General features: G+C 39.3%; 3 protein-coding genes across 5 annotated transcripts in view; 1 reads left to right on the top strand and 2 right to left on the bottom strand.

The window, feature by feature from the left end:
• Positions 1–14,862, top strand: part of ift80 (intraflagellar transport 80 homolog (Chlamydomonas)) — a 69,137-nt gene extending 54,275 nt beyond the window's left edge. For all 3 annotated transcript variants that reach the window (XM_083525693.1, XM_083525692.1, XM_083525694.1), the window contains exons 14-20: positions 1,619–1,754; positions 5,047–5,194; positions 6,305–6,476; positions 12,871–12,960; positions 13,097–13,269; positions 13,357–13,480; positions 14,465–14,862. In XM_083525693.1, the coding sequence (XP_083381819.1) occupies positions 1,619–1,754; positions 5,047–5,194; positions 6,305–6,476; positions 12,871–12,960; positions 13,097–13,269; positions 13,357–13,480; positions 14,465–14,575 (954 nt within the window). In that variant the 3' untranslated portion in view covers positions 14,576–14,862. The remainder of the gene's footprint in view (positions 1–1,618; positions 1,755–5,046; positions 5,195–6,304; positions 6,477–12,870; positions 12,961–13,096; positions 13,270–13,356; positions 13,481–14,464) is intronic.
• nmd3 (NMD3 ribosome export adaptor) overlaps positions 1–24,465 on the bottom strand; it is a 286,762-nt gene that overhangs the window by 201,613 nt on the left and 60,684 nt on the right. The window lies entirely within an intron of this gene.
• Positions 19,013–22,360, bottom strand: c15h3orf80 (chromosome 15 C3orf80 homolog). The gene has a single exon (XM_083524931.1). It carries the CDS (start codon positions 21,776–21,778, stop codon positions 21,242–21,244), a length of 537 nt encoding a protein of 178 aa, XP_083381057.1. The 5' UTR covers positions 21,779–22,360; the 3' UTR covers positions 19,013–21,241.

Genomic DNA, 24,465 nt, shown 5'->3' with positions numbered 1-24,465 from the left:
AGTTGAGTTAAAATAGAGATAAACTCTGGAAAAAAAAAAAGACTCCAGTAAAAGTAAAAGTGCTCCCTTAAATTTTTCACTTGAGTAAAATGTACATTCAAATGTAAGAATCCAAATGACTATGATTTATTATAGCTGTAATGTTCCTATTATCAATTTTGTCACAAGACTTTTGCCTAATCAATTTAGTTGATGTGAAAAGACTCTAATGTGACTCTCCGCACAACAATCTATTAATAGAATGATATTAATGAGTCAAACACCGATTGATATCTATTACAATTATCCTTAACCCAAAACCTTTTTTTCAACGTCTGGTGTTGTGGCGAGTCAGGAGTTTCTTTCATTATTTATTCCTCTTTAAATGTTCTGCTTGCTGTCGATCTGACGCTCAACTGTATGCTGGTGATAAGTAGATACCGTCAAGCGGCAATCAAAACAAGTTCAAAACAGACCCTGATTGGTAATTTGACAGTTATATTTAAAAAAAACGAACGACTACTTTCGTAAAATGTAGTTGAATAAAAAGTAAGATACGTGAAAAAGCTACTTAAATACAGTAATGAATATATTGACCTAATTACTGTTTACCACTGGTAATAAAAGTATGTTTCAAAGTGATGCAAGTGGTCTCACACATACACACACACACACACACACACACACACACACACACACACACACACACACACACACACACACACACACACACACACACACACACATATCCTTTTCTCATACAAACTCCAGAAGGTCACTGTGAGTAATCTTTAGTACAAGTGTGATGGATGGAAATTTTTTCTCCTAATCTCCCATTACTCTTTTCCTGCTGGAGTGAGCTCATTATTCTCCGTCGTATTCTTCACGCAGCAGCAGCAGCAGCAGCAGCAGCAGCCCCCTGCATGTTCTGCTCTCTCCATTAGCAAGGGATGTAAAACAAATTCCCAACTTGGGCTGTCCAAGCACACAGGCGGCTGTCAGGAGCCATCCGAGGATGACAGAGTTTAACCTGAAGGAGCCCTCTCTCACTTGTGCTCTCTCTCTCTCTCTCTCTCTCTCTCTCTCTCTCTCTCACTCTCTCTCTCACTTCATCTTTCATTCTATTTCTTTTCAGGGATGTCGCATTTGACATGCACTGAGTTCCGTCCCTGAACGAATTTTCGGATTACGCACCGGACAGCGCGTTCGCTCGGCGCGGAAAATCGCCCTGCGTGCGTTTTCTAGACAGAGCAGCATCGCACGCTGCGTGCATTTCACGCCCTCCCGCTCCATCGCCAGCTGCACGGGCACGTTTTCACGTCGTACATGCGTAAGCCTCGAGGGTTCGCTTCCAAATCATGTCACGCCTAAAGACACCATCAATCCAACAAGCCGTCGTTGTTGAAATAAGGGGCATGCTTCGCGTTCGTCTCGCAGCCAGATCGCGAACGTTGAGGTTAAGCACCTGTTATTAGAAGTTGAACATGTCATCAATCTTTATTATTTACAGGGACAATCTCGTTCTCAATCTGGCACAGAGAAAAGTTTTTTGGAAGCAAATAATTCCCTTCTGTTCTTTTTCTCTCTCTTTTTCTCTCGATCCATCTTCCTCACTTTCTCTTTTTTCAAAACTTCTCAGATGGATGTCATGGAAATTGCCCTCGACCATTGCGGACCCTCAAATGACAGGAAGATCGCCTTGATTGACAAGAACAACGACCTCTATCTGACCTCTGTGCGCAGGCTGGGCAAAGAGCAGAGCATGCACAAGATTGGTAAGATGACAAAGACACAACGGCGAGCTTTTCCGCTAGTTTAAAGGTGTTTTCTGTCTGTCTGTCTGTCTGTCTGTCTGTCTGTCTGTCTGTCTGTCTGTCTGTCTGTCTGTCTGTCTATCTATCTATCTATCTATCTATCTATCTATCTATCTATCTATCTATCTATCTATCTATCTATCTATCTATCTATCTATCTATCTATCTATCTATCTATCTATCTATCTATCTATCTATCTATCTATATTAGGGCTGACCAAATTAACGCGTTAACACAAATTCATTTTAACGGCACAAATTTTTTTAATGTGCGATTAATCCTGCATGCATTTTTCTTTAACCATTTTTATTTAAAAAATACAATAAATAAATGTAAAAGCGGCGAAATTAAAACTTTTAGTGCAACACACATAAATATATACACAACACGACATATATTGACATATATTGGCATAAAACATCAATTTTTGTCAGTATGTTGATTAGAGGATTAAAAAAAACCTTGAAAAGTATTAATTTATGGTACATTTTGAACAGAACCGTAGGCATAAAAACGTCTAACTCAGATGTATTAATGTGTGCAGCGCTACAGATGTGTTTTTGCCAGTCGAACTTGGCTGTAAAAGTTTCCCTCTGACCAACCAATCAGAGGACAGAAAAATGCTGACGCTATTCTGCTATTTCCCTGTGAGGTGAATTTGAAATCTGATTGGTTAAAGAAACAGAGCTAATTCTTAAGAAGACTATGGTAAAAATGCCAGCAGTACTGACTTTGAAGGCCCTGGGCAGATTAGATTGACATGGCAGCACATAGAGGCTGAAATCAGATTGGACAAAAAATCTAACATCCACATACATGTAAGCATGGAAGCAGTGCAGCCAAGAGAAACGCTACGAAATGAAGAGAATAAACTGTTGGGAATAAATAAATACAATTTCATGGAACAAATATTAGAATTTAGGTTGTAAATGTAGGTCAGTGTTTCTAATTTTTGTTAGGCGAGCAGAAAAGGCTTTTTTAATAAAATGGTTTTTTTTGTTGTTTTTTTTTCCCTTTTTTTTTTTAAACATATGGATTTACATAGTAAACAGAAAAGTGTTAATTATCTCAGAATTTGATTTATATTTTAGATCGTCCAAAGTAGCAATACCTAGCTTTGATGACATCTTCAAAAACTTATGGCATTCTCAATTCAGATCCACAAGGTAGTTACCTGGAATGTTGTTCAGTTCACAGGTTTGCCTTTTCAATTCATTCAGTTCATTTTGACATATCTTGCCTTCTTAATGTACTTTAGAGCATCAGTTGTCTTGTGCAGAGTGGTTACAGAGGGTGATTACAGAGTGAATAGCCCTATTAGTGCTACTACAACTACTGTGCAAATCCATATTATGGCAAGAAAAACTCAGTTAAGAAAAGAAAAAAGACAGTCCATTGTTATATTAAGAGATCAGTCGGCCAATTTAAGAAATGTCAAGAACTTGGTGCAGTCTCCAAAACCATCTAATGCTAGGATGAAACATGCTCCAATAATTACTGTCCCAGTAAAGAAAGACCAAGAGCTACCTCTGCTGCAGAGGATAAGTTTATTGAAATTACCAGCTTCAGAAACCACATTTACATAAACGCTTTACCAAGTGGCAGATATACTTCCACTGTTTAAAAGAGACTGAGTAAATCAGGCCTTCATGGTCGAATTGGGGCAAAGAAACCAATACAAACAGAAGAAACTTGCCAAGAAACACAAGAAATGGACATTAGATCAGTGGAAAACTGTCCTTTGGTCTGATGAGTTCAGATTTTTTGTTCTAACCACTGTGTCTTTGTTAGATGTACAGAGAGTGACTGGACGGTTCCTAAATGTGTGGTTCCCACGGCGTAGCATGGTGGAGAAGGTGTGGTGTGGGGTTGCATTGCTAGCAACACTTGGTAATTTAGTCTAAACCAGCATGGCTACCACAGCAATTTGCAGCAACATGCCATCCTATTTGGTTTGCACTTAGTGGGACCATCATTTGTTTTCCAATAGAACAAAGACTCCAAACACACCTCTAGATTATGTAAGAGCTATTTGTTTCATAAGGAGAGTGATAGAGTGCTGCCTCAGATGACCTGGCCTCTAAATCCAGATGAGATGGTTTGAGTTGGACTGGGGAGTAAAGTAAAAGAAGCCAACAAGCACCTCTGGAAATTCCTCAAGATTGTTCGAAAAACATTCCGCATATTCTGGTACAACATATTCTGTGATGTTTAACATTTGTTTGTTTACTGCCTTATTCCATACGTGTTCTTTCTTAGTTTGTGTGTGTATATATATATATATATATATATATATATATATATATATATATATATATATATATATATATATATATATATAATATCTTTCTAAGCGAAGGTAATCAAGACAATTTTTATCAATTTTAATGTATTAATGGATCCTGGTGCTGATCTTTAATTTTAAATATACATTACTTAAATTTTTTCCAACGCCCACATACAGTGTAAAACTGTAACAGCATCTCGTACTAATGTATTAATGATTTTTCTTTTTCCCCAAATGGCTTCCTGTTCACTATATATGCTCACTATATAAGGTACTCTATAATAGAATGGAAAAACCTAACTGAACATTAACTGAAGCTTTTATGCATCATGTTGCAGCCACATGACTGACCGACATAATACACTATATGGACAAAAGTATTGGGACACCTGACTTTCCCAGCCATATGTGGATCTTCCCCAAAATGTTACCACATATTTAGAGGCAGACAATATAGAAATATTGATATATTTACAATATTGATATTGTATAGAAAGACTTTGGAGGCAGGGAACTTTCCTTTCACTAGAACTTGGAGCCTTAAACCTGTTCCAGCACTGCAATGTATGTGTGCCCAAAGCCAACTTCATTAAGATATACTTCACATGGAAGATCTTGAGTTCTCAACATTATAGATCCAGGCCTCCTTACCTCATCAACATTAGTAGCTGACTTTACTAACATCCTTGTTGAATTAGAACAAATGTAGTGGAACACCTTTCCAGAAGAGTAAAGGGTTTTATAACAGCAAATGAGGACTAAATGTTGAATGGAACGTTCCAGAAGGCCAGGTGTCCTCAAACTTATTTCATAAGTGTATCCAGGATTTTCTAGTTAGTCAAAGTATATTGTTCTCAAACCTTTTCAGAAGTTTGTGGATCTTTTCTTACTAGCATAGTAACAGAGACAGGAAGTGCTGTTCTTCTGTGCACTTCTCTCTCTCATTTCTTTTTTTTTTTTTTCAGGCTCTATGGTTCACACTATAGCCTGGAATGACTCAGCCAACATCTTGTGTGGAATCCAAGACGCCCAGTTCACTGTGTGGTACTACCCCAGTGTTGTGTTTGTAGACAAGGACCTGCTACCCAACACACTCTTCACCAAGGATGGCAGGTAAGACACATTCCCACTCATACTTTGGTGCAGACACCTGACAACAATTGTGTTTTCTGAACATCTAGTTCCACATCGATTTCCCATTTGCTGTCCTCCAGTCTTCTGTGAAGAAGGTCCACTAGATATTGGAGTGTGCTTGAGGAGATTTGGGGTCATTCAGCTACAAGGGTTTTAGTAAAGTCAGGGTACAGATGTAGGTGAAGTGAGGAGGCCTGGGGTACAGTCAATTTATCCCAAAGATGTTTAACAGGGGTGAGGTCAGGGATCTATAGCAGGCCACTCAAGATTTTCTACTCCAACCATTGTATACACAGGGGTCCTATGCATTTTGGAAAAGTATGGAATTTATTTTAAGTGATTTCCAGGTCAGGTCAGGTCGTTCTTTCCCAATTCGTTTTTATGAAATATAAAATTAAGAATTTGTAAAAAATAAAAAATAAAAAAATAAAAAATTTTTTTTAGAAAACAAAGACTACGTTACATTAATATATTAATACATTAATCTGGATACATTCTGAACCGTTTCTCAAAAGTTGCTCATCCGGTCTGAAACGCTTGCGGCCCTGTACTCTGAGTCATTTCCATCTGGCGTTTATGTACTTTACACCTCTTTGGATGGCGTTTTCAGCTACATTTCCGTTGACTGAAAAACGCTGTCTCAGTATGAACGAAAGGCCAAAACAGAGAGAAAAAAACCCGTTTACAAACAAAAATGTATTAGTTTAGACATGGCCAAAAGGTGCTTTTTCTATGGAGTTAGGAGCTGTGATCTGCACAGCTGTGATTGGTTGTTGTGAGGCAGCAATTGCCATGACTGCACACATGGAAAACATTAGAGATTTTGACCCTGACATACATCAGAAATTGTAACGTACGCATCTTATAGTCTGAATTTAAAATCATTATTTCAGACCTTAAATATGGTCTTAATATATACGTTTGCATATTTCACTCTGGAAAAGTATGACATTTTTAAATAAAAAATGTGTAGGAACCTTGTACACCATACCGTCATGAAGCTTGCAATATAGAATGATCAATTCAGGGTGGTAATCGTGTCCCTGCTCACAAACCATTCACTTGGTCATGTGCTTGTTTCTCCTGCAGTGAGTTCAGCAGCACTCCACATATCCTCAACTACACAGGCACACAGGTGACCCTAAGGCGATCCGATGGCTCGTTGGTGTACAGCGTTATGCCACCCTACGCCACCATGCTGCACGAGTACACAGGCTCCGCCCGCTGGGAGGAAGCCCTCTGTTTGTGCCACTTCGCCAAGGTAAGGGGAAGTAGATTAATACACATTATTACACTAATATGTGCTCTGGTGTAATAATAAAACCAGGATGTACTTTGTTTGCCTTTTTCTCCCAGCGTATACATCCTGAGCTTCTTTCTGACTGCCTCACTTCTGTCCCTTGCTTTTCTTTTTTTGTTTATTTTTTAAAAAGTTGGACATAAAAAAAATTCTTTTATACATTTTGCATCAGATTATTACATAACTTTCTTTCTTTCTTTCTTTCTTTCTTTCTTTCTTTCTTTCTTCGTTTGTTCGGCCTTCCTGTCTTTCTTTCCTTTTTTCTTTCTCTTATCAGTACTTTATATAACAGTTTATAATTCATACAATCAATACTAGCACTTCCTTCCTTCCTTCCTTCCTTCCTTCCTTCCTTCCTTCCTTCCTTCCTTCCTTCCTTCCTTCCCTCAATCCTTCCTTTGCCTGTCTTTCTTTCCTTTTTCTTTCTTTTATCAGTACTTTATATAACATTTTATAATACATACAATGAATACTAGAACTTTCTCTTTCTTTCTTTCTTTCTTTCTTTCTTTCTTTCTTTCTTTCTTTCTTTCTTTCTTTCTTCCTTTGTTCCTTTGTTTCTTCCTTCCTTTGCCTGTCTTTCTTTCCTTTTTCTTTCTTTTATCAGTACTTTATATAACAGTTTATAATACATACAATGAATACTGGAACTTTCTCTTTCTTTCTTTCTTTCTTTCTTTCTTTCTTTCTTTCTTTCTTTCTTTCTTTCTTTCTTTCTTTCTTTCTTTCTTTCTTTCTTTCTTTCTTTCTTTCTTTCTTTCTTTCCTTCCTTCCTTCCTTCCTTCCTTCCCTTCTTTATTTGTTCGTTCCTTCATGTCTTTCTTTCCTTTTTTCTTTCTCTCATCAGTACTTTATATAATTTTATATAATATATAAATAAGTTTATAATACATACAATGAATACTGAATCTTTCTTTCTTTCTTTCTTTCTTTCTTTCTTTCTTTCTTTCTTTCTTTCTTTCTTTCTTTCTTTCTTTCTTTCTTTCTTTCTTTCTTTCTTTCTTTCTTTCCTTCCTTCCTTCCTTCCTTTGTTCCTTTGTTTCTTCCTTCCTTTGCCTGTCTTTCTTTCCTTTTTCTTTCTTTTATCAGTACTTTATATAACAGTTTATAATACATACAATGAATACTGGAACTTTCTCTTTCTTTCTTTCTTTCTTTCTTTCTTTCTTTCTTTCTTTCTTTCTTTCTTTCTTTCTTTCTTTCTTTCTTTCTTTCTTTCTTTCTTTCCTTCCTTCCTTCCTTCCTTCCTTCCTTCCTTCCCTTCTTTATTTGTTCGTTCCTTCATGTCTTTCTTTCCTTTTTTCTTTCTCTCATCAGTACTTTATATAATTTTATATAATATATAAATAAGTTTATAATACATACAATGAATACTGAATCTTTCTTTCTTTCTTTCTTTCTTTCTTTCTTTCTTTCTTTCTTTCTTTCTTTCTTTCTTTCTTTCTTTCTTTCTTTCTTTCTTCGTTTAACTTGCATCAGTAAAGAATAGACGTCTCGTGAATGATGCAATTTGACGATATTGTATCAGTATTTATAATACGAACAGGAGCGCACATGAGCGTAAACATTCCTCCTGGGTCCTGTTTAAACAGCTAACTTACTTATTTTTCTCGCTGACAGTTTGATAAAACGCAGTAATTCTTTGGGTGGGGGTGGGAGGGGAGTGTGAATGATAATGAGAAGACAAAACTTTGCAGGCTGCAGCATGGAGATCGCTCTGTACTGTATACAGTAGTTACGGTGAGAGTGATGTGACACAGAGTGAAGTACACAGGCCGAGGCGAACTGTTTTAACATGGCCTGGGGCTAATGATTTCTAATTAATTGTCCCATTAGTTGAGAGTTCAATTGCTTGCACATTGTGAGCTGTAAAGGGAGACAAGCGGGACACTGGACATATGGCTGAGCTTTCATGAGTCTGGGAAAGTCCCATTTAAATTAGACCATAGAGTGGGATACACACACACACACACACACACACACACACACACACACACACACATGCAAACATTTATACAGGTCTATGCATGCACAGAAAATGTGTGTGTATTAGTTTCAGAAGTAGAAGTGTGGGAGTTTTATTTGTACATGTTCACATTTTGTTTTTTCAGACCCTGCCGAGTGTCCCGGGGATTTCATTCCCATCGAAATTTATGTCAGTATTTCATGTTTTATGTCCTATAAAATATCCAGTAGAAATAATATACAGTAGAAGTAATATACAATATAATCTATGCTGTATCCTGGGGGAGAAGGAGGTCTTGCACTCGTCCTCCAGTATTGAGACACTCCAAGAAATGGCTACCGTCTTCTGCCAAAACCAAACCGGGTACTGCCTTTGATTTAAAACACGAAACGATACGATATAGAAAAGTTTTAAAGGACACGCCAGAGAAGAGACATAGATGTCACATGTCTCACATCTTATACCAACTAAAAAAAAATCCTGGTAGAACCAGTTCACTTGAACTGGTTCCAGCATGATGAGTTTATTTGGGTTGAACACATACATATACACACATACATATGTATGAATACTATATATAAATATTAGACATATGTGGTGATGATGATGCGTTTTTTTGCGTCTCGTTACGTAGCCAACGATACGATACATTAAAGATACATACGAAGCAGCTTCAAATTCGATGTGATGCGATTCACCCCTATTACGATGCAGTGCGATTTCTAGTTCCAAATACGCATCTACTAATAATTATATATATAAATAAATCTGTAGAACCACAGTTCTGTCTGTGGCGAACAAATGATTGTGCGGATGAAATCCGAGTCACAGTTAAATTCAAAAACTGACCAGTTTGACTGTATTTTATTCTATTATGTCTTTTACTTCATGCACTCTGGTTATTTTTGGGGAAAAAAGTGCCAAACAAATGATTTCTTGTTACTTTTATGTGCGTCTTTCTCTCTTCTTGCTTATTAAATAAACTCTTGCTAACTTGCTTTTTTTTTTTTTTTCCCCTTCCCTCCCTTTTTCCTTTTGCTCCCTTATGTACTTGCGTAATTGCAAAATCCTAGTCGTGCTCCTTTTTTCGAAACAAAACTGCATGCTGTCTTTATGACTTTTGCTGTTGGCTGGTGTTCGGGCAGCGTTAATTGGGAGCCGGTATGAGCTTTGGGCAGATGGAGCGTCCACGCTCGCCTGCCTGACTGTACTGTATGTTTGTGCCAGCGTGGTTTGATTTTGTTTCTAATTAGTTCATGTGTCACCATTTACCGTAAAGAACAGGCCTCCACCCAGCAATTAATGCACACAGCAGGCAGCTGTGCTCTCCATCCTCACTCTCCCAGCATTATGCCGCTTTAACCGCAGAGCCCGAAGGGAGTCCCAGTATGGCATTACACAACTGTTAGTCCTGAACTGTTCCCCTGGCAACCTGGTTCATTTGTAGATAAGTAATGGTAGCCATCGATCTAATCTAAGTAGCTGCTCTTGTAATGAGTATTATGAACGCATACTGTTTGATGTTATTTGTTACTATTTGATTAGTACCGTGTAACGATTTTCTTTACTCCGCAGATCTTCTGTATACAATAATATAATGCGGAAAGTTATTTGCTTACTGTTTGCAGCAAAAAATCAATCATATTATATAGACAGAAGATGTCCTACTAGATTTCTTTACTAGAGGTTTGTGCTCCTTCAGACACAAGTGTGTTGTAAAGTCAGGTGAGGTGAGGAGGCCCGGGGTGTTCCAATTTATCCCACAGGAGTTAATTAGGGTTGAGGGCAGAGCTCCATAGCAGGCCACGCAAGATCTTCCACACTAACCCATGTAAACCATATCTTCATGGAGCTGGCTTTGTGGACAGAGGCGTTCTCATGATCGAATTAGTCTGGGTCCTAGTTTAAGTAAATGGAAAATTCAACGCGACCATGTATAAAGGAAAGTAGGCTGCATGAGTACTTTTGTCCATACAGTCTATATCTAAACTTTTTTTTGTAAATTCAAGCGTTTTTGATTCTTTTTCAATATAATCCATTTAAATGAATAATCTGAATTAGAAATTTCAGACTAGGTTTGGAAATAATCTTAATAATATCATCTTATCTTCTTACTTACATCTTTACTTGTGTACTTGTTTATTTGCATACTTATTTACCTGTTTACTGAATTCAATTTACTTACTTTTTTTACTTGTTTGCTTGCTTACATATTCGCTTACTTGTTTACTTACTAACTTGCTTACACACTCGCTTGTTTATGTACTTATAAACATGCAAACTTATTTATTTATTTACTTGTTTACATTTTCACTTACTTGTTTACCTTATGTTCTCTTAGTTGTCACATACCAATTTGTTTACCTATTTATTTGTTTACTTGCTAACATATTTACTTGTTTTACTACTAACTTGTTACATATTCACTTATTTGTTTACTTACAGACTTGCTTACTTATTTATGTATTTACTTGTTTACATATTCAGTTGTTTACCTACTAACATGCCTATATGTTCTCTAACTTGTGACATACCAATTTGTTTATTTATTCATTTGTTTATTTGCTTTTATATTGATTTACTTGTTTACTTGCTTCCATATTCTTTTACTTGTTTCCCTACTAACCTGCTTATGTATTCACTTGTAACATACCATCTTGCTTACTTGGGTTAGATATTCACTTTTTTTTTTACTTAATTAGTAACTTGTTTACTTGCTCAGTTGCCTGCTTACTTATTTACTGGCTTACATATTTATTCGTTTACTCAATTACTAGCTTACTAACTTGTGTACTTGCTTTATTCGCTGTTTTCCAAGCATTCATGCAGGTCGGAAACGCATTATTATTATCCTACAGTTGTTTTTTTTTCTTTAATCGATAGGGTTTTTTTTTTTTATGTAACAGAAACTTTTTTTTTTATACATCTGGTCTATTGCGAAAGTGTCTAAAGTGATGTTTTCAGTATGTTGCTGCCGAGTGTCCGGTTAAACAGGTGGAGTTTGGGGTGGTCAGTGGGGACGTGATGAGGAACACAGCGACGCGGGTGTTCTGTATTTCTGGTAAACGTTGCCGTGGCGTGGCTCTTCCCGGAGAGGGAGTGGACAGGGAGGAGGAAGAGGTTAGGGAGAAGGAGGAGGAGGAGAAGAAGTAGGGTGTCCTGTCCAGGAGGACACCGGGTAAAAGTTAGTGAAAGAACAGTGTTGAGTTTTTACTGGGACAATATTGTGAAACACACACTTACACACAACAAGGCTGTGAGTGACTTAATGCTGACTAATAGCCCTGGTGCTGAAGATCGGTGAATGACGGTGCATTAAGCAGCCACTTCACGCCTGGTGTACAGTAGTGGAGTAGCGTAGGAACGTTTCATTTTTTTTTAAACAGAGAGAGCGCATGATTACACCATACCGTCTGCTCTTAGTTGTTTGTAGAATCTTAATCGCAGTGTATAAGTACTCTGTCTATTTCAGGGCCCTGCTCCTGCACTGATCTCTCCTTTCCTGTTCTCCCTCTATGTGGTTAATTAATCGATCTGGCCCACAGCGCTACTGTTACGAGCTTCATAGAGAGAGAGAGGGGAAAATAAAAATGGCCCTATTAGCATCCCTGTCCCATCAGAGACGCCAGTCTAATGACCTTCCTGTCCTTATTATCCCTCTGTCAGGTCATGAGATCATCTGAGGATCAATGCCATCTTAGAAACTCCACCCAATTACATTTTCCTCAAAAAAACCCCACACAGATTTACCTCTTCTTTCACAGCTGGAGGACGGTGCACATCAGCACATCAAGTACAGTGCGTTGGATTTTGGGACTTTTTTTTCCCCCATTGCATTAAAGTGCAACGTAAACACAATTACAGTTTTTTTTTCTCCGTGCTTGAATATCGAAAATTCCCCGATTCGAAAGATAATAAGAGCAATTTCGCCTCGAACAAAGGAGAAACATTTCATTCCGGCGCTGGTGCAGGAGGAGGAGGACGGCGGACATTTTAACAGCCGCTATCTGATCGCACGCTGAATTATTTATGCAAGTTATTGTACGTTCGCTTTTTTTTCCCCCCATGCCAGCAAAATCGCATTACTCTTTCTAAGTTATACACAGAGTAAACAAAAAAAGTAAACCGGAAAGAACCCTGAATTTTGACACTTTTCCAGAATTCAGCCGAGGTTTTCCACTACCTTTCCACTCCTACAACTTTTATTAGTCGGCACTATCCCATGCACAGATGCAAAGATGGACGTCTCCATCTGTTATTTACAAGCATGATACCAGTGGGGGAAAAACTCAGGAGAAAGAAGCATCAGAACAAGTATTTCTATGCAAAGACCATCGTGTGCATCTTGCTTGTTGAGGGAATGAAAGTTTCCGTGTGTGTGTTTTGCAGGACCAGGCCTTGTGGGCGTGTCTGGCTGGCATGGCCATAGCTAACAGAGAGCTTAACACAGCCGAGACAGCTTATGCAGCCATCCGAGAGGTGAGCATGCTGTAATTTATAATGTAATGCTCAGAAAAGCCAGCATTTATAATTTAATGCCCCCGGAATCTGCATTCCTTTTAAACTGAAAGTACCCCTTGTGTTTGTGTCTGTGTGTTGCGTCCAAACTCTATAGGTGGATAAAGTGCAGTATATAAAATTTATAAAGGATTTGCCCTCTAAGGAATCCTCCTTGGCTCATACACTGCTTTTCAGTGGACAAGTACAAGAAGCTGAAGCTACATTACTGCAAGCAGGCCTCATATACCAGGCGATTCAGGTCCATATTGACCTCTTCAACTGGGACAGGTTTGATGTTGTGTGCAAATGTGTATATGTGTGTGTGTGTGTGAAAGAGAGAGAAGATGATTTTGTCTAACACAGCTGTTTCCTCAGAGCTTTGGAACTGGCAGTGAAGCACAAAACCCACGTGGACACGGTCCTCGCTTACAGACAGAAGTTCCTGCAAAACTTTCGCAAAGAAGAAACCAACAAGCATTTCCTACAGTACTCTGAAGGGGTGATTCGAATCTCTTTCTTTTCAGTTTCCTTCAATTTTGTTAAAATAATGACATTTTTTTGCAAGGAGCAGAAAACGCTCGAACTAGGCGTGATCTTGTGAGGAATCGGGTAGTTTCAAGAAATGAGGTAGTTCAAGATGAATATGCTATAAGAATATTTTTTTATTAGAGTTATTAACCCTCTTATTTGCCAAGGGGTCAATTTATTGTCTATAAATACGATTGACATCATTTTTTTGCTTTATTAGTGTCTTTTGGGGGTCCATTTGACCCCATGCTCTTTTAGCTGTCTATCACCAGTGGTGGAAAAGACTCTAATACTCTCAGCACACCGATCTATTAATAGAATGATATTAATTACACTGATTGAGATTTATTCAAATGATCATCAACCCAAACTGACGCTGAACTTCGTGCTAAGTTGATACCGCCAAGCTACAATCAAAACAAGTTTAAAACAGAGCGCACGCTCGACCCTGATTGGTGGATTGCTGCGTGTTTAAGCAGGTACATTTTTTTTATCCACTCGTAAATAAAAAGTTTGAAATGTAGTGCATTAAAAGTCTCCCCAAATGGAAACACGTAAGTAAAATACAGATACGTGAAAAAGCTGCTTAAGTACAGTAACGAATTACATTTACTTTGTTACCGTAACATTACTCCTCCTGTCAAACAGAACAACGAAACATGACACATTGATAATCTGCCTCTGCCCCCGGTTTTTCATCAGATGGAAATGCGGCCAATTTTTTTTTTTTGTTGTCACGGTAGATCACTTTTTAAACGAAACCCAATTCAGATGAATAATGGCGGTATAGGAGTACACGAGTTAGTTCGGTTAATCCTCCACGCTGCCGCTGCTGATTTAATCAGGTAATCAGTAGTCCAGAACGAATACACAAATTATCCTTTCCTACCCTGCTATTATTGCCCAGCGTGTGCTCAGGCATGACGTGTATGTGTGTGTGTGTGTGTGGGTGGAGGTGGAGGTGGATTGGGAGAAGATCCAGTCCAAGATTGAGATGGAGCTAGCCAAAGAAAGAGAGCGAGCTGCCAACTCTTCTGTCAGGAGCAGCGTGGCGTCTCACCGCTGAAAAACAGACCTTCCCCGGTAAAACTCCGCAGGACCCTCGCTTTCACTCCTGACCTCAGATGGAGCTTCGGATAAGTAAACTTTTGAGTAACCCGCCAGTTATCAGTGTCCTCTCCTTATTCCGCGGGTTCTTTCGAGCACATCGATGCTTGAGTCATTTAAATCAGGGCGTAATCGTAAAGCGCTGAATTCTTTATATGTTTTGTATGCAATTATATTTTTTTGTAGAAACTAAAGCCCTTATTTAATGATGTTCATAAGCTATTTAATAAATACACATCGAATCAAGTGCGCCTTGGCTTTTTTGTTCGCATTGTGCGGAAGAGCGGATTGATAGTCGAGTCCATCTCAAACTATACACACTTGCTTTTTGACACAATATCTACAGTTCAGTGTTGAATATCATTTCAGCATGAACGTCATCGTGAATGAAAAATTTGACATTTATCAGCTATCTAATGCAGAGGAGGCACACATCCTTCACTCTAGTAGAAGTTCTGATACTCATGTTTTAAAAGTTAAAGTTTGGTATGTACTTTAGTAAAAAGTAGTCATTACTGCTACACGTTTTAGTGTCATGCTGGTAACTGGACCTCATATTAATATATTAATACAAAACAAATTTCAAATTTTGTTACCTAATGAAAGTATTCAGGCCGAAAATTCACCATATAGAACACAAGCAGAGAAACGATGATGATGATCAGGAAAGTCTCTGTTCTTAGTCATGTTTATATCACTGACTCCCTCTGTCTCATCCACGTTAACCCCAGACTTCTTGTTACCTCCTGTTGCGCTAGTTGTTAGCTTCATAAACTAGCCCACGTCTGTGGTGCGCAAAGCCAAAAAATGATACACCAGTAGCAGGTTGAAAAAGCCGCACAATGACAGGAAATTGGTTGAAAACTGTGCCTAATAAAAAGAACAAATATTGATCATGTAACGAGGATGTTTAGGAAATGTAAGAAGTATAAAGAACAGATATTTGTGTAAAAGATTTAATAAGTGAAAGGAAAAATTTGTCCAAAAATAAACAGTGAAGTAAAAATACTGATACCAGAAAAAAAAATGTTTTTGTACTTCGTTACATCTGATTCAATGTTACGGTTGCCATTGTTACAATAATCCTCCTGTTATAGTTTTTTAATAAAGCACACTGTGAATTTTTATATGTGAGCACTGAGTCCTTAACTAAATACTCACTGTACAATCCCCAGCCAATCGTTTGTGCTTGTGAGCTCACAAGGTAACAGGAGTCCCCAAACGCCAAGCCGCGTTTCAAGCGTTCTTCAACGATTCGTTCATTTCAAACGAGTCTTTAATGTGATTTAGTAGAACGAGTAGTCTGCCCAATGCAACAGATCAGTTTTTTTTTTGTCCGAATCATGGCATTATTTTTACAATAACTGTGGGAGTCACGTGACAAAAATACTAACGATACAGACCAGAAAATACGAGTGGTGAAGCTACTCATTCTGTTTATCGTCATTTTTCCTTAGCTGCATCGTCCTATTTTCGTTATTTTATTTTTGATTGAACGACCTAAACGACAAAAAAACCCCCGATTTGTTCGTTTTGATGAACGAGTTTCAAAGAACCAAGTCGCTAAAATGATCCGAACTTCCCATCATTTTTCCCAAACGTTTTTTCTCATCCTTTTTCCCAAAACGTGTTTTCAGTCTCTATGAATAAATACATTCTAAAACTGATTCGTTATTACATAAGGAATAAATCAGTCTGAAACTCTGTTGGGAGAAAAATAGGTAACGGATTTATTTGTATTTTTTTTGTTAGATGTGCTAATTTAAGGATTATTGGTAGAGGTAGAGAAACTTTGTTCCACGTGCCTGTATAAACGTTTCCTCCTTTCAAGTGTGTCGCAGTAAGCTTTTCAGAGCATGATCCAGTCACTGTGGGGAAAAAAAAAACCTATTCACAGCATTACGAGTTATATAAAATCATTTATGACTAATGGGTTTAGATGGATTTGTGAAACTATGGCAGATTATATCAGTAGAATTTTATACTTTGTAGCAGAGGTCCTCAAAAATGGGTTCCGTCCCAATACGCTGTACACATTCCCTGGTTCTGACCCAGTACCCGGGCATGGAATACGCTATGCCATGCACATGCTATACACTCCCACCTGCCAGTTGCTAAACTGGTCTTTGGACCCCTCTAGAATAGGTGTTGGATTTGTTTGCTCATTTTTTCCCCCTTCTCTCATGATTTTTTGTATTTTGTTTGACTGTTATGGTCAATAAGCAGCTCTCGGCTCCTTCCTTCAGTTTATTCTCACATCTCTCCCTTTTTAATAACCCAGCTTCCGGTCAATTGTTTCATCCCCCCCCACCCCAACCATAACCGCTTCATTCATTCTATGTGAAGAGGTCTCTGCATTGACATGTACTTAGCCGGATCTATGACGTACCATAAAACTAATGGCTTCCATCAGGTTCGTCATTTTAAGTGAGTTACAGCCGAGCATTTGTGGTCAGTCTTGTGCTCCAGACTCACTGTCATCAAGCCCTATTGCTTCCGTGCCGATCGTTAGATATTAATCTCAGATTTTCTTTCAAGGGACAGTGGAGTGCTCAGATTTTAATAAGTGATGGATTCCAGGCATGTTAAATAGAGACCTCTGAGAAAACAGGAAAGATTAAAATTTTTTCTTCTGGAACGTTTTTTTCCTGTTATTTTCACAACTTTAAAAGAAACGTCACTGAAAGCTATGCAAAATACAAAATGTTTCGGGTTGTAAATCAGAATATCTGATTAGCCATACTGTAAAAAGGGTCTTTTTTTGTTATTGCCAAAAAGAAATGTACAATCTGACTACGGTAAAATCTTGAAAATCCTTCTTTATTTAACACACTGCGTGTACTATAACGGACAAGAATTTGCGCACACCTGAACGTATGTGCTTTCTGAGCATCCCGTTCCACACTCATTCCAATTTTGCTCTTAGAATAACCTCCACTCTTCTGGGAAGATGTTCCACTAGATTTTGGAGTGTGCTTGTGGAGATTTGTGCTCATTCACAAGGGTGTTAGTAAAGTCAAATACTGATGATGGGTGAGGAGGCCTGGGGTGCATTCGGCGATCCAATTCATGCCAAAAGTGTTCCGTAGGGTTGAGGTCAGAGCTCTATAGCAGGATACGAAAGCTCTTCCAGTCCAACCCATGGAAAACATATCTTCATGGAGCTGGCTTTGTGCACTGTCATAGGTTTGGGTGTCCTAGTTCAAATAAAAGCAATATACATGCTAAAGACATCCTAGAAAACATGCCACATATGTTTATCAGGGATCTCAATAGTTTTGTCCATATAGTGTAGTCTGTGTCAGGTTATACATTGGAGATCGTCCAGTGACAGATGTGCATTTAAAGGAAATGACTACGTCAGTTAACTGGGTTTGTGCAGAAAATGCGTTCACATCGATGGAAACATTTTCCAGAGTGAGCTTGAGATCATATTGTGTTTTTTTTTTTTTTTTTTGTATAAATTTTTTTTTTTTAAGCTATTCCTTTTTTGCTCTGCATCGTTGGCCACCTTTGGTCGCAAATCGGTCATCTGTTACTTGGCATCACGACCTCGTATGCTCTTTTATGACATTCAACAGCAAACACATGATCGTAATCATACAGTGTAAACATCATGTAAACATCTGGATGTGTATCATTTCTTTCTTTAATATTTTTAACATGATTTCTTCTAACATTAAAACAACTCCTTCTGTGGATCAGTGCTTTTACAGTAAATTCCCCTAATCCAAATCCAGATGTTTTAATCCCCCCCCCAAGTGTCCAGTGTCGATCTACACAATTTAGATTTAGAAAAAAAAAAATCTTAATCAGACAGTGTAAACATCATGTAAACATCTGGATGTGTATTATTTCTTTCTTTAATATTTTTAACATGATTTCTTCTAACATTTAAACAACTCCTTCTGTGGATCAGTGCTTTCACAGTAAATCTCCCTAATCCAAATCCAGATGTTTGAATCCCCCCCAAGTGTCCAGTGTCGATCTACACAATTTAGATTTGGAAAAAAAAACTTGCTTTGAACAGAACGATCATCTTGTGAAAGTATAAACACCAGGAAAACGGCACAGCTTATGCCAAAGTCAAATATGTAGCATGCGATCGTACAAATCCGGCCGATGCTGCATAGGTTTTGATTGTGCGGTTTATATATGTTCTGGCAGCGAAGCGTTTTAATAAACGTTCAAATTTTGCCATTTACTTGTGAAAGGAAGCCTGAACTAAGCAAAGACAAACTGTGCCTTAAAAAGATATAATGGTTCGAGGTGTAGTGTAAATGTTCTTTACATAACATATGCAAAATGAGTGGTCTCGGATAGCGAGCAGAAAAAAGAAAATACAATAATATGTGGGAAATTAAAGACAAAAAAAACAACAACAACACAACCGTGATTTTGCTTAAACGCTCCTTGGTGTCGATGCTTCAAGTCTCTGGAACTGTACTGAAGCGACCCTGTTCATGTTCCCCCCTTTTTTAAAGAAATAAATATAATGCAATTGTGCTCTGTGTGAGTGGGCGGAGTCATCCTGGATAGAAATGTATAGAAGTAACCCTAGATTTGCAGCACACACACACACACACACACACACACACACACACACACACACACACACACACACACACACACACACACACGTGTTACGCTAGTATGGGTTTCCTTTAGTTTGTCAACTGTCTGTAGTTTGCATTAGTTTTAGGTGGAATTGAAAATCTAAATTAATGAGTAAATATTAATAATAGTAATAATAATAATAATGCTTCCAGTACTCTGGAAATAATATTTTAGGTAAATATGGAAGTCTTTATTAGATTTAAATAGATATACACCTGTAGATTGTTGTTTTCATGGCGTGCTGTTTCTGCCTTTGGGAAAAGAAAATCAGTGCAGGACTCTGTAGCCAAAGTCATTTAGTGAGTCTTACGTACATTAATCAGATTATTGCCTTGACTGAATTTAAAAGTGTGCATGTATATCAGGAAACACATCCATGTTTGAACAGTTCCTTGACCTGTGGATTCTCTGACCAATGGGATTTTATGACGTGAAATCCAGGAGTAACTACAGTTTTTAATGTTCTAACCAGTTGAGCAGGTTAAATAGATGATCGTTTAACAGGAAGCTTCGCACACAGCACGCCTCAGATGGGATAAATGATGGAATAAAAAAACGATCATGCCAATCGACGCATGCACTGTCCACTCCTTCTTTAGGAATGGACACGTTCATTGCGGAAGCCGTTGCGCTTGTTTGCGAAAGTTGTGAATCCGCTTCTGAGAAATCTTGAATGTCAGAAAGGAGCGTCTTAATGCATGAATGATGGAATGGCTATCGACAGGCCAGACATGACTCAACGAGGAGCGCACTTTCTGTAAAACCTTGTCCTAAGTGCACACGCGGTCCCGCTGGGGCACTAGAGGTCAAAGACTCTGATCTCGGTTTTGGTGGTCAGTCCATTAACAAGTGTCTGACTCCATCGCTCAAGGTGTGTGCAAAAATAGCACTAATTCATCATTAATGATGAAAACACTTCCGAGCTGTTTTCCAACGGATTGTATCGAGTCTCCAAAAAGCAGCTCGAACACCAAAAGGTCCTGCTCTTCTTATAGCCCCATAATACCCATCGATCTGGGCTCAGATTTTTTTTTTCCTTCTATTCGACCAGCCAGACCCATATTGAATAACCTGTGTTGCTGGGCCGAATCGTCCGTTGACAGAGGAAGTTTGATATGGATATTTAATCGCCAAGCCCGTATTTACGCATCAGATCTTGTAACCTAATGACCACGTATCCCGAGTAATGCGTTTACATTAAAGCCTCGTGCATTAACGGCCTGCCGCCGGTGGATACAATCAAACATTGCGAAAAACGATACGGGACGCACAGAATCGAATTATTGAACTGCACGAAACCACAGGCCTCGATCAGGAACGGCGTCGACTATTTTTATTGTAGTGCTTTATTGCACTCGGGATGTAAAAGAATAGTCTCACACTACACCTTATTAAACACAGAGGCTGGAAATCGAAATCCTAGCTTGTGTTACACATCTGCACGAAACAAAGATACACTCTTTGGTTCATTTACATGGTTTCCTACGTCAGCTGAACTCAATTTGCCTCAATGTCCCCAGATGTGTACCTTGGTATTATAGCCTCCTGCACAGCTGGGTAGAGTGTTGTGAAGTGATCTACCCCAGGTGAGTCCTGATCAAGTCTTTTTCCTCCATATATGATAAAAAAAAATCATAAAAAAAAACAGTCATATGTGTATATGAGGCATATGACAGTTTCACAGTCTCTGGCCTATGAGATAAATCTGCATCTGGTATCAGTAGTGATGAGTGTTTGTGATGTTTGTTATATCATGTATCCCCGTTACATTCGCTGTAAATGTCATTCCACAGCTATTCACCTTCTTCAATTCAGAAATCCTTAGAAATATAGACAGTCTGCAGAGAGTCTCTTATAAATAGTGTGTAAAAAAAGGACTCTAGAAAAGTTCAGGGCCATGTGTGGGACTCACCTAAGACACCCCTTCATCACCGTACTGTATAATTGCACTTGAATAATTCAGTTCAATGAGTTGTGTTTATAGTCTAAGAACAATTGAGGGATGACGTCAAACAGAGTTTCTGAAAATCCGTGCGGCTTCAGGTCTCTCCCGGCTCGCTCCTTGGGGCCTGACGCTTCCCGCGGCGGCGCGCACACTCTCCTCGTAGGAAGGCAAGTCTTTGACCTCGTCGTAGGCCGGCGGCTGCAGGACGGGCGAAGCGAAGCCATCCACCCCGCCGTCCGCTCCGCCGTCCTCGAGGCGCTCCAGGAGCGCGTCCTGCGACGCGGTGGCGCGTGCGCCGAGCAGCGACTCGGGCTCGGGTTGCGCGCGGCCGCGCCGGCGGTGGCGCGGGCACACGAGCCGCTGCACGAAGTAGCCCACGGCGAACAGGGCGAGCAGGATGAGGAGCCCGGAGAGCTTCCGCGCGAGCCAGCTTGCGTGCTCGGCAAAGGTGCGCGCGGGCACGTCGCAGCAGCCCGACGACGCGGCGCTGCCGTTGGCGCGCGCGCCGCACTGCAACTCCCCGCAGCCGCGCGACGCCTCGCACGCGCACACCGCGTACACGCTCACGAGCTTCGCGACGTCCAACGCGAACTGGCGCATGCTTTCGGTCCGTTTTCCAGTGCGAGCTTTGAAGACCACCTCCAAAAAAAAAATATATATATATATATATATATATATATATATATATATATATATATTAGAATTTGTATTTTTTTTTTATTTCAGCGATGCATGGACGCTTGACACACTCGAGATCTTTCGGCTGATTGTCGCGAGCGCGCGCGGAACACGCGAGAGATCCTCCTCCCCCTTTTTTTGCCGTCTCTGCGAAAGTGCAGCCGCTCGTCTCACATCATAAACGAGCTACAGAGGATCGATCGCTGACGTCGCCGGCTGTCCCGTTCAATGCAATCCTCATCACCCTCATCCTCCTCCTCCTCATCATCCTCCTCGAATATTTCGGTTCACGCGCGGGCACATCCTGCATGCAGTCCCGTCTACGTCAGAATACAAAAACGTAAAAAAAAATAAATAAAGAGCATCCCTTCTGAAAATTGATTCTGACAAATAGCCGTGGCGCTCGCGCTGAATTATGGGTCGCCGGCTATCAGACAAATCGCGTGCGTTCCTCCTGAAAACGTCTGGTGCAGGGGGAAGGTCAGCGCGTGCACGCGTTTTAGACGCACTGACCCTCTGCCTGCTATTCAGATCCGAGCCGCTCATTAGAACCGCAATTATCCGAGCTCATCTCCCCTGAGAGTCAGAGCCACTACATGCCACCAAAATAATCACAGAAGCACCAAATATTCTCCTTGGATGAGTCATTCATCTACAGAGGCATCTGAACTGCCTACAACATTCATTATAGATCTTCTACTTCATAGTTGTGCTCCATAACCTGCTTATTTATTTATTTACTTTATAATATTTATTTACTTCTTTATATAAATCTCTATGATCTCATATGATGAAAAAAGCTGGACATGTAAGAACCATCACAACCATTCTTCAGACCATCCTTCACCAGATTGTTGCCGCAAAGTTGGAAAGTTTGAAGCTCACAATGGTCTGGGATTGTTTATTTTTTATATCCTGGAGCGTTTGCTCTTTCCCTTTCTCCTGTGCCTGCGAAAGCGAACGCCATGTATAGATTAACGTGGAGAAGCTGCTGAGGAGCTTTGTGGAGAAACTACAGAGGAGCTGTGTGGAGAAGCTGCTGAGGAGCTCTGTGGAGAAACTACAGAGGAGCTCTGTGTAGAGCTGCTGAAGAGCTCTGTGGAGAAACTACAGAGGAGCTCTGTGTAGAGCTGCTGAAGAGCTCTGTGGAGAAACTACAGAGGAGCTCTGTGTAGAGCTGCTGAAGAGCATTGTGGAGAACCTACAGAGGAGCTCTGTGGAGAAACTGCTGAAGAGCTCTGTGGAGAAACCACCGAGGAACTCTGTGGAGAAACTACAGAGGAGCTCTGTGGAGAAACTGCTATAGAACGATGTGGAGAATCTGTTCAGGAACTCTGTGAAGAAACTGCTGAGAAACAGCTGTTGCAATGCACATAAGGGTACGGTGGACAAATGTTCACAAAGTTTTGGCTCTATATTGTATATCAGTCATGAACTTAAAATAGAGCTGCATCTATCGATTATTTTAGTAATCGACTTTTCTACCAATAAGTCCACCGATAAATCGAGTAATTGGATAAGAAGTACTTTTTTATTCATTAAAGTGTAATGCTAATTATGCAAAAGAAAATAAATCTCTCAAATGAATAAATTATTTGTTTCCTTTTTATGCCACATTTATAAATGAGACCCCAGAGCGGTCCAGAGTTTAGCAGGGGGTGTTCAGTATTAATCGAATTATGCGAGGAATCATTTCAGACCTACTTAAAAATAATAATGACAATAAAAAGCAAACCAACCAAAGTTAAAATCTGGATTCTGATTGGCTGGAAACTGATGACAAATTTTCCAATAAAAGCAGTAGTTTCAGCTGTAGTTCAAATCACGATTTATTATTGTATTGTACTTTTTTTTTTCCATAGAAACAGCATTTACTCTGACTTGAATAAATTGACATTCTTCATAATTTGAGGTAAATAGAAAAATAAAAAAGTGACAATTTTTTTTCCGGCTTCTCCCGTTAGGGGTCGCCACAGCGGATCACCCGTCTCCAAATTCTTTATCAATAATAATCATAACAGGAATTCGTGTTTTTCTTACACATGTTCCACAGCATTGAAGCGAACAATAAAGGGGTAAAATGTACCATGTTTTTAAAAAAAATATATATATATATATTTTTTATATAAAGTACATTGTAATCAGGGGCATAATATTAGTTAAAAAAAAAAAAAGAAAACCCTAAAACACTGCATCATCCCATCAACAACCATCCCCAGTGTTTTATTCCCCCAATCACTAGCACGCAGGCCAAAATTCAAAGCAGGACCAAATCATGAGAGACACCACGTTGAGATCTTGAATGCTTTGCAGTGCCTCACAGGCTTCTTTTCCCACCTCTTTGGTTTTCTGTTCAAAGAGGCAGTCGATATTTGCTTCCCCCTAAACAGAGCTGATGTCCAATACGATTCGATTACTAGAGCATTACGCTGAGAAATACAGTGAAACTGATGCAGGATCTAATTTATGGGGGCATCACATTTCCCAATTACTGCCATGCGATACATGCAGCATCATCACAAGAACTCAAACAACACAACAAGTCCATATTTGGCTATTTCCCAATTGTTTATGACTGGAGCTCATCTCGCTTTTGTGACGGGACAATT

The sequence above is a fragment of the Silurus aristotelis genome, assembly GCF_946808225.1.
Source record: "Silurus aristotelis genome assembly, chromosome: 22".
NCBI classification, from domain to species: domain Eukaryota; kingdom Metazoa; phylum Chordata; class Actinopteri; order Siluriformes; family Siluridae; genus Silurus; species Silurus aristotelis.
This window is presented reverse-complemented; position numbering and strand designations above follow the sequence as displayed.